We start from the raw sequence: 11,363 nt of genomic DNA, 5'->3' as shown, positions 1-11,363 counted from the left end.
CTGTCAAGCCCTTGTAGTGCTCATGTTGGAAGAAAGGTGTAGTTTAAATAAATCATCAAATGGTTATTGGTGAGGTAATGGTAGAGTACATGTAACCCAATAAATAAGGTAACAATTTATTTAGGTAGTCAATTGGTAGATGCTCTACAGACTAACAGTAACATTTCAATTATCTCCTAAACCTAACCCTTATTCTAAACCTAACCCTAACTGTTACCTTAGCAAGCAGTTGCTTATCAACAGATAGTTTGTTGATTGTATGAGAAAAATCTACAGATGGAAAATCTAGACTATCCAAATAAAGTATGACCATATATAACCACTTTTGTTTCTTTGTACCTTTCACTGGCCCAAAGTTTGGAATTTACCTCCAAAATCTAACATAGGAGTTGGTTGAATTTATTTTAATTAAAAGTGTAGAGTCTAAAGTTCAACATTCACCCTAGGCTTTGAGAGAATGCACAAAATAAGTTGTGCACAGTGCTCATTTGGGGTTTAGGATAAAAGAGGATAATGTTACTGGGATGATCCCTGTGCATGCCACATCCATGAACACTTGCATTGTTTCACAAATACCTCAGAGACAGTGGTGCATCTTTAACACACACACCCCTGGTGTTGCTGGGTAATCATGATCACTTTTGATCATGACAGACTCTAAACACACTATTAGCAAGGGAATCTTGCACCACATCTTTTCACCAGGCTTAAAACCACAGTGAGAGTATAATAAGGACACATCAAAACAATGAAGCAACCCAAAACAAAACAGCACAACAGATCTATAGTGGTCGGTCCATTTGGAAATGTTGGTCTTTCCGGCCAGACCTGCATGCGTCAGCCTGCATCCAATAATTTGTCAGTTTATATATCTGTGTCCTGAGGTATTTCCTGTGAGCCTGCATCCTGTTATGAGGGGTCAGAGGGGGCTGCTGTATGGCTGCTATCTCAGAAAATCTCAGTCCCTTAAGTTAAAAAGAAAGAGATGATAGAGCAGTGTTCTTGGTGGAGAATAGTAATACACTGTGCTATCTGTGCCCAGGGAGACCAATCAGAGAGAATTTGACTTGCAAGAGCATAAGTTCTATTATTAAGCATCTTCCCAGAACCATGGCAGGATTACATTTAATGCCCCAATCTTATCTGCTTCAGGAAAATGAATTACCTGGGTCATGTTCATTAGGGCATGCAACAGGCAATGTTTAATGACTGGGATATTTTTTTTGTTTCTGTTTTTTTTCTTCCATTTAGTGTCAAATGAACATGATCCCGGTCAGTTGAATAGCTCCTGAAGCTCACAATGAAAACAAAGACAACAGATTCTGATTCACAGATCATTTACTTAAGAAAATACAAAACAATATAAATATATATTTTTTACCGTAGTTCAAAATAGATCCATTGTAATATCCTTCATATGCTGTACATGTAAAAGTGGATAGATAAAACAGAAGCAAGGGTACAACTTCAATTTAACATTGCATTAAACTGTATGTAACATGGTCAGTAACATTTCAGTACGTATGAAAGTGACATAACACCATCATAACCATTCACCATTTATGCTAATATCCTTTCTTTATTAAGCGAAACATACACAGCCGTATCTTTGATTAGCCTGTATAAGCATAGCATCCAAACTGAACCGCCAGTCTAGCGTTTTGCTACACACACGTGTGGCTTAAGATATTCATGACACTATATTATATTATTGTCAATTTATGTAAAATGTTGATCACTGACTGTTGTCTGTGGTGGATGTCACTTCAAGCAGCAGATTACTTCTTTTGTCATATACATTAGTTTGACCTTTGACGGTTTCACTTGAAGTTCAGTCATGTGAGTGGGCAAAAGCAGCAAGAGGGTTACCCCAAATGCAGTACTGTGACTCTGCATGAACAGTGAGAAACAGAACTCTTCTTGTCGTGCTATCTCTGGAACAAATATCTATAAATATGGTTCAGGTCATATTTCCCTCACCAAGTATTTCCCTTGGCTTGTTTTTCTTGTTTAAAATAGTCCTACCATTAACAAGAAGATAAGTAAGGAACCATATCCTTCCTTCTATCACATCTAACTTAGAAATACACTATAATAATGATTTCAGTACGTATGCAACAATGCCCTATGTAAAAGGCAGAAAGCAAACACATCATGCAGTGAACTCTCTACACAGTTTGGTCTGTCTTTGGTTGTCACTTTGTCACTTCTTTGCTACTTTGCTTTGTTACATCACTGACCTGTTGGGGCAAGTGTTCCATTTGCGTAAGGCTTAGGACAATTCTAGTCTGGGGAATCTCTAGTGTTCATGATTGGTCTTGTGGGCTAGGCCTACGCAGATAAAGAGGCCAAGATCTCTGTGAGAACAAATGCAACATGGATAGCTTCCCTGTGAATAACAAAGCAATCTTTCTTCAAAATGACATTGATTGTCTCAAATCTGTGCATTTACGTGATTTTGATTGATCATGGAGATGGTGGTGGAAAAACCTGAATGTTACGCAGTCAAGGATTTCAGTCTGGCATGAGTTCACTGCAACGATGATTAAGGGACCAAGCCTATCCAAATTCCCTGTGAAGAAAGCGTGGGGTTGATGTTTGCTCCTCTCACTCTGCTCTGACATTCAACCGACATAGGGAGAAAACCTCGAGCCAAAGGCCAGATTAGAATGCATTAAACAAGGCTTTTGTTTCAGTAAAACAAAACAAGTCCTCCTATCTGTTAAAGCCTCACTAATCCACTGTATCATTTAACTTATCAAACCGGTAATTTGACTTGACAGCCTCTCTATGTATGGTAGCAACCAGAGAGGATTTCTGGGGAAAAAATGTTTTTGACTAATGCCCGTAGCAAGGGAAACCCAGCATTGTGAAATTGCAAATTATTATTTAGTATGGGCTTTTGCAAGAGTGAGTTTATCAATAACAGGAAAGGTATCTGCGGTGCCCTACAAGCTGTGAAAACAAGCTACATTATTTTCTGTCGGTGTTCCGACAGTACTGCTTCCTTTGGAGTTATTGCTTCATTCCTGTTTTGGTTCCCCCATAACACCCCTATCTCTACCAGTGAAAAATACAAAAATACAGCTACGGAATTAATATTCACTGCAACTCCTCCTATAGGAATTACCCACAGGAGGAGAAATGATTCACGTCTATACAGTACATCCTATTCATGTCCCACAAATAGAATCTGTAAATTCTACAAAACACTGATTGAATACTAAAGTAGTGTCACATTAATCTATTCTAAAGAACTGCAGCCATGACCTTCACACCCTGTGGTTTCATAATGATTTGCTGATTTTGAGATTAATTGAAGAGAGCTCTCCACTCTGCCATTACATGGCACTGATGGGCATGTTTGCATTATGCGCTCCCCACTTAGTGTCATTTAGTCTATATTACAAAAATACTTTAGTCAAAAGCAGGTTAATAATAATAAAATATATCTACAAATACAATACAATTAAAGTGCAAACTACTGCATTGAGAAAGAGAGGTGTTGGTGTATGGCCATAGGTTTGGACCAGCAAATCTAATGCATATCAGCTGACCCTGTGCAGTCATTAAATAATGGCTACATTTCTATATACTGTATGTGCACATGATAATGACATAAAAAGTGACCACATTCACCCTCTTGTGTTTCACATAACTGTATGTTATTAACTAGAAGAAGAAAAGAAGAGAACAACACTTTCAATTTATGCAACTTCTATAAGCCACAACGTGTCACCAATCTGACCCCAAATGAGTAACTGTGCTTCGGTTCATCAAATCTGTACTGTCATTGACGTAGTTTCCCTCTCTCCAATAAAGTCCTATTGTTGTGGTAATTGTTTTTGTGCATTTTTCTTTAACTTCACAGGTGAGCTGAAATATCTAATCGAGCCATTTCCTTCAAGACTTGGCTCCCATGTTCTCCAGAACTCAGCACATTCCCTCTAAAATTGAGCTAACATTTGGAAATGGTGCACACTTCACATTGAAAGGCACCAACAGGCTCTGGTTTTCTCAGCCTAGTAGTCTCTGGGAGGAGACATGTCTAGCATCTCTTTGTCCTCAATCACAGGACACCTTCTTTAGGCCCTGAAGCTGATGTTGAGCTTGCGCCTTTTGGGGTGGCACACCTTGGAGAGCACCACCAGCACCGCTATCAGCACCAAAGCTGTCACCACGATGATGATAATGCTCACGCTCTTACTGTCCAGCTTCTGACACTGCTCTTGCGTCACACTCCCAACATTCACCTCCACTGGCTCCGAGTTCTCTGTGTACTGGCAGGTTACTATCGCGAAGTCTGGGATGACCACATCAGAGTGCTGGAGCATGTTGAGGAAGCGGGGGTTGCTGCAGCAACTGAGAGGGTTCGAGCCCATATAGAGGGTTTTGAGCGTCCGCTCCAGGACCAGGACTGTGTTGTACTCCAGGGTCACCAGGTTGTTGTTCTGCAGGTTCAGGGACTCGATGGAGGACGCCTTGTTCCAAAGGGGGAGAGTGGTCAGCTTGTTGGTGGACAGGTCCACAAATTTGAGACTACTTAGCAGGGAAAGGTCCGTGTTCAATTCTGGGATGTGGTTTTCTCTCAGTGAGAGATTAGTTAGGGAGGTCTCCAAACTAGAGAAAGCATTCTGGTGAATGTCCAAACCTGGGTTTAGGGACAGGTCCAGCAACCTGAGTGGGGTGCCATTGAAGGCATATGGTGGCAGAACCTCAAGATTGTTTCCAGAAAGGTACAACAAGTGCAGGCTTGGTATTGATGTAAAGGAGACACAGCCTGGAGGATCCTGGGAGTTGTGGTCTGTCTGGGGTGATTTTCGCTGTGAAGGGCAGACTTTCAGGTAGTTCTGCTGGAGGTGAAGGCCTCTGATGCTAGGCAGTCTTTGGAACATTCCAGAGTCCATTATGGTGAGGAAGTTCCCTTGTAAGAAGAGTTCCTGCAGTGACCGTAGGGTGTTCTCCCCAAATGAGAGGTTTTGTAGGGCATTGTAACTCAGGTCCAGGGTCTTCAGAGAGTTCAGAGGGCTCTCCTGGTCTATAGAAAATGCCCCGATACAGTTATTACTTACGTTAAGATGCACAAGGGACACCATGCTGCAGAAGTAAGACATCGGTATGCTCTTTATCTGGTTGTAGCTCATGTTGAGGTACTTGAGCCTTGAGAAGTCCTGGTGTCTGCTCATTCCACCTGACTGCGTGTGAGATACGAACGTGTCTCTGAAGTGCTCAAGCTCATCGGCAGTTCCTGTGGTATTGACACTCATCAGGTGGTTCCTGGACAAATCCAGGTACATGAGCTTGTTCCTTCTGGGGAGAACGGGGAAGTAGTGGATATTGTTTTCCCTCAGGTCGAGGTAGAGGAGCTCATACTCTAGGTCTGAATCTGTGGTTTGGAAGCACTCCATGCTGTTCTTACTGAGGTTCAGCACCTTGAGTTTGGAAAGGTTAAAGTCAGTGATGCAAGTGATGGAGTTAATGGACAAATCAAGCTCGGACAGATGGAGCAACGAGTCAAATGCTCCGTCCTCAATCTCTAAGATGACGTTGTTGTGAAGATCAATGTTTCTTAAGGCCAAAGCTCCGCAAAAGGTCTCCTTGCCCACTTTGGTGATACTGTTGCCATTCAGAGAAAGGTTCATTAGTGCTGGGGCTTCACTGAGAAAAAAGTCGGTCATCCCCGTGTACAGGCCATTGCCTGAGAGGTCAAGCCTCTCCACAGCCGTAAGAGGCCCAATGCTGGTTTTCGAAACAGCAAAAACATCCAAGTAATTACTGGAGAGGTCCAGCACTTGCAGATTGGTCATGTCTTTGAACAGACCTGGCTGGATGAACTGAATCTTGTTGGAGTGGAGGTTCAGATGATGAACGGTGGTGTAGATTGCTAGAACTTCTTGAGTAATGTTTTGTAGAAGGTTACGAGACAGGTCGAGCTTTTGAATGCCATGAGGAAGCTTGGCTGGAACGGTCCTCAGGTTCAGATCGTTGCAGTACACGTCATTCTGGACCTGTGAACAGAACAAGGAAAGATAACTACATGATCTTTAACCTTCACAGCACCACTGCACACTCCCAGAAGACCACAAGTCACCTTGACACTACACTATCACAGACCAAACAGACCAGAGAGTTGTTTTACTGACCATTGTATCTGTGTTCTTGGCAGTCAGGAAGACTGTGAGGCTTGTGGGGATTTCACCTCATAAAACAAGCTCTTATTACCTCGGGATTTTTAGAACGCCTGGTGGACAAAGTATTTCCATATTTATTTTAGACATTCAACTATTCACTTATCAGTGTGGCTGGTAATTGAAACCATATGGCATGAGCCCTCTCTAAATACAACACATAAAAAACACACACGCACACACACTCACATAAAACAAAGTGGATTTAGGTTCTTGGCATACTTGTGGTTTTGACGTCACCAGTAAGCATTCCTTAGTTAGTTTTTTGTCTAAAAGACAAGCTTTTCTGAAAGAGTTCTTCTGGCTTTTATGAACAAGTGTTCACTTATATGTTTTTGATTAATAACTTCATATGCATGTAAAATAACTTGCAAATCACAAGTCATACTGTATATCATCATATGATCTAAAGATGTTATAACAGAATGTAATACTGTTATAGAAAGGGAAATAAATTGAGGTACGTACAGCACATTTGTAAACCACCAAGTTTGTTTCCATATATTAAAGCGAATGCACAAACAATTGATTTAGATATATTCATACTGATACTGTACTGATACTGTTCATTTGTACATCCACTGTATATCAACTGTATACCCACTGTATAATTGTATATCCACTGTTCATTTTCTTACAGCTCTATGCTCACTCTACCTAGTTGTATATAATGTATGCAAACTTTGTTTAAACTCCATAGTCTGTATTCTGTCTCTAAATATTGTCTATGACTAGAAGCACCATATCACCAAGTAAAAGTATGTGTAAATGTACTTGGCGAATGATGGTGATTCTGATTCTAATTCTTATTCTGGACACTGCCTCAAAAAATGAAAACACCATCTCCCTCTAATCTATTTCATTCAAACTGGCACACTGATATCAGTTCTTGCAGTCTAAAGAGGCAATTTCCTGCCCAGTTCCAAATCATCCTGCCTGTTTATACAGTTTTCCCATCAGTAGTCAGGAATGCGATACATTCCCAGGACTACAGCAATAGGAATTTCATATCAGATATTGTTTTCTTATGTCTTTGCCAACAAGATCTCACGTTCTGACTTGATGGTTAAGTTTCGGCATTAATTCCGGTTGGTTGACGTTTGGGATAGGGTTAAAATAGAAACATACTCAACCTTATATTTAGGCATCAATTACGATTGGTTAAGTTAAGGGTTAAGGTTTGGGATGGGGTTAAAACAGCAAAAAAAAATTACGAGTGCCTAGCACTGGGATTGAACCCGCAATACTTGAAGCCATAGTTTGCGGTTCAAGTCCCTCCTCTATCCTCATCCACACCACCCTAAAAAGCCGCGAGCCTAGTAGATGGTAATAGGCACTCACGTTGGCCCTAGTGGACGGTATAAAGGCATCTCCTGATGTCCTCGGGACATGGACAAATGTTGAATACTGAAGGACAAATGTTGAATACTGAAGGACAAATGTTGAATACTGAAGGACAAATATAGAATACTGAAGTGGATCTGGTGTGACCTGGCTGATCTCTGCAAATGGTGGAATAAGGAGAGAAGGAAAACACCAACGCACTGTTCTATGGACAGAAAGCAATGCCTGAGCCTCTTTTAGTAAAGGACTAACAAAGGACACTGTGTAACATCAGGTCCAGATTGATATTACCTGAGAGAGGAAACATTCCCCCTACAGAAAGCAGCCCTGAGGCTTTCTGCTCGTTAATTTGATCCGTTTGGCTGTGGACATAGAGATGCTTCATCCAAATACGGAGCTAGACCGAGATTACATATTTGTCAACACAACAACAGGCAGAGGAAGTCAGTCAGTATACCCAAGATGCCAAGAAGAGTCTGACATTAAGTCAGAGATTACACATTTGTCAACACAACAACAGGCAGAGGAAGTCAGTCAGTATACCCAAGATGCCAAGAAGAGTCTGACATTAAGTTCAGCTATGTCTAAACACCCACATTAATGTAAGTACTTGGACGATTAGAGTTGAATACACTGTACTGTCTGCAAGTGATTTGAGACATCACAATCACAATGCAGAGCTGTGAGGTAATGGCACACGTGCCTCCTCTAAGACTGTAGCTTGCTTTTATCTTGCCTGGGCACATCTACTTATTCTTCTCCATCTCAAAATGAAATAGTGTAGGTGTGACTACTCATGGGTTATGTGGTCACACTGTATGTTCTGTTATCTGTGGTTCAGAGCAGGAAGAAGCAGCATGGCTAGAATAACAAAAACTATTGGTTTAATATCACAAGACTCCAATAGAAACGTTCTATGCCCCTGGACAATTCGAAAGTACCTGATATACTGTACTTTGGATATACAATACATGAGGGGTTTGTGAGAAAACTGCCCAAACTCTCAGATAACAACATCAAGGTATACACTAGCCACTGCGCACAGACATAAATTCAACATCTATTCCCCGTTGGTTCAATGTAAATTCCTTGTAATGAAGTGGAAACAACATTGATTCAACAAGTGTGTGCCCAGTGGATACGCTAAAAGCGCAGTTTTGCAAATGCTATAGTAGAATATAGATATAATAATACTCAACTATTCTTGGTCAAACTCAAAACGACAATAAAGCATAGGACACACCATCAAAACCGATTACAGAAATATCAGTTATCAGCAATTATCAACACTATTCCTCCCCTCTATGTTACTAAAATCAGGGGTCTCACTTTAAATGAAAACCCCATAAAATAAGTGGCCCATAATACTTATTTATTTTATTGCACATATTTTAAAGCGTTGCAAAAAAAGTGCATTACAAATAAATATGTTATTATTATTACAGGGTCGTTACATATTTTACACATAGTTGAAATACTTCTAGTTGGCATACTAGTATACTATGAAAACATTTCAACAGTCTTTTGATGCAGCAACTCACCATTTGACAGGGGGAGAGTTGGCGTGGGGGACGTAACGAGGATGCTGCAACATCACTGACGATGGCCAGGACCAGCCAGAGGTAGGCTGCCATGGTGCTGTGACACAGAGAGAGAGAGCACACATGAGTGCAGGAAACACACGGATGGGTTTATGACATGAACTGAGACCTGTCATTTATTCCACTTGCAACGTCATATCGCTGCTACTAAGAATTCATGACTGAGCTTAACCATGCATGTCTTGGTTCATTTGGGTAGGTCCGCACATGCAAGGCTTAAATTGTGATTATTTCTTAAATCATGAGAATATGGAATACTAAACAATATTACAAAGAATGAGAGTAAGAGAAAGATTGGTTTGCTCAATAAGTGTAATTGCAGTGGACACATACAACATGCTACCATGCTACTATATTTAGTACTTGTTCCTCTCAGGCTTGTTTTTCGTTTTAAGTTTTAAGTGACGCAAAAGGAAACTCCCACTGATCACTCAAGCCGAGATCTAAAAGGTTAATTACTATAGGAACAAAGATGGTCTTTAACCAACAACAAGGACTTGTTTTGGTTCTTACAGTTGAAGAGCTGACATTGGATATCATGCATCTTTATTGTCTCACCACAAATAGTAGAAATTAATAGATATTTCTCTGTCATACTGTACCTACAGCAAAAATCAAGACTTTTATTGCATGACTTTTCTTTGCCCTGAAACACAATGCTGTCAACATCACTCAGGTAACATAGGAAAATACCCTCTGAATTCTCAGTGAATGATACTCTCCTCCAAGACTCCACAATAGCCCACGAGAACATAACACTCCTACCCAGCAAGTACAAAAACATTTCACACATTTGCTCTCATGTATTAATCTGTACACCCATCCACCTCTTTTCTCATTATTTTCTTTACACGTTTACATAGAACATTCCTTCCCCTACTCCACAACCTCAACTGCTAAGTTTATCATTATCCTCTCCTCTGACCCTCTGAGGACCATTCTACCATTTTACAATACATTCTTACCATTCACCTTAACAAGCAAGCAACATAATGAGATATTATCCAAAGTCGTCCATAGGTGTTTACCTCTTCGAAATGGTTACTTTCCCATGCAGAATCTTCTGCTCATGCTGCTGCTGCTGTGGTACTCTCACATCCTCACTGACACACTCCTACACACTCTCACACACAGCAGACTCTACCCCGCACCTTTTAGCGCTTGTCCCGGGCTGACACATCCTGTGAGAATATCCTGCATCATTGTTGTTTTTCCCCTTCTCTTTTTTGGGGGAAATACCTTATATGGGATTTGGAAGTCCATTTTCTCTGTACTTCCTCCCATATCACACTAATTTCTCTCTCTCGTATCCGTCCTTCCTCCCTCTCTCTCTTTATCAATCTCTTTCTCACTCTGTATCTCCTTCTCCCTCTCTTCCTTTGTCTCTCTCTTCTTTCTCTCTTTCTTCCCCTCCCTCTCTTCATCTATCGCTCATCAGTCAGAAGAGCTGGGTCTTAATTCTTTGTGACTTGTCGTTCCCACATGTTGGCAGTTGCTCATTCTGGAACAGCTGTGTACATAGGGAGGTTATAAATTCCTTGTATCTTTCTGTAAACAGTTAGGCATGCAAACATATAAAGTTCAAAAAGCGCTCGGCTAAGAGGCTATTTATTATGTGGTCTCGGTAGTCTCCGTGTCCAGCCAAGTTATTATAAACTAACCAGATCGTTATCCTATTCTTCAGAGAAAGACAAACATACATATTCAGAAGACGTACACTTGGGTAAGTAACATGTCATTGGACAAATTTCAAATACTGTTGAAGCCTCAACTGGGGATGTGAAAGATACACATGCGTATTGCACAGACACACGCCCGCACACACACACACACGAACGCACATGCACTTCCGCACAAACACTCACCCTTTCCATCCAAAAAGGCGACGTCTTCTGAGGTGTTGTACCATTCCAGAATTGAATCTCAGAAATATGGTCCTCTCACCCCTAATTCACATCCAGAGGTGTACATTAAGTGAAGTGAATGTCCATCTGTGGCAGTCCCCTTTGCAGCTTCCTCGGTCCAGTTATATTGAGCACAATGGGGAATCCCATTACATGATATGCCTATCCCAAGGGATACAACTAGATAATATCCAACTTCGATAACAATGGACTATTCAGTTCTATCCATAGTTTACATGTTCCAAAGTTTCGTCAATATCTGTCATTAACTTAACTCCGTCTTTGAATTAGCTCCACTAAATGTGAAAGGGTGAGCCGTTCTGGAT

General features: G+C 40.9%; 1 protein-coding gene across 1 annotated transcript; it reads right to left on the bottom strand.

The window, feature by feature from the left end:
* Positions 1-1,320: 1,320 nt before the first annotated feature.
* Positions 1,321-10,640, bottom strand: lrrc32 (leucine rich repeat containing 32). The gene is made up of 3 exons (XM_020464748.2): positions 10,162-10,640; positions 9,074-9,170; positions 1,321-6,008 (listed from the first exon to the last, which is right to left on the bottom strand). Exons 2-3 carry the CDS (start codon positions 9,164-9,166, stop codon positions 4,086-4,088), a joined length of 2,016 nt encoding a protein of 671 aa, XP_020320337.1. The 5' UTR covers positions 9,167-9,170; positions 10,162-10,640; the 3' UTR covers positions 1,321-4,085.
* Between the last annotated feature and the right edge of the window lie 723 nt (positions 10,641-11,363).

This window comes from Oncorhynchus kisutch, linkage group LG28 (assembly GCF_002021735.2).
Source record: "Oncorhynchus kisutch isolate 150728-3 linkage group LG28, Okis_V2, whole genome shotgun sequence".
Classification (NCBI taxonomy): Eukaryota; Metazoa; Chordata; class Actinopteri; order Salmoniformes; family Salmonidae; genus Oncorhynchus; species Oncorhynchus kisutch.
The sequence above is the reverse complement of the archived record's forward strand: the minus strand, read 5'-3'. Positions and strand labels throughout refer to the sequence as shown.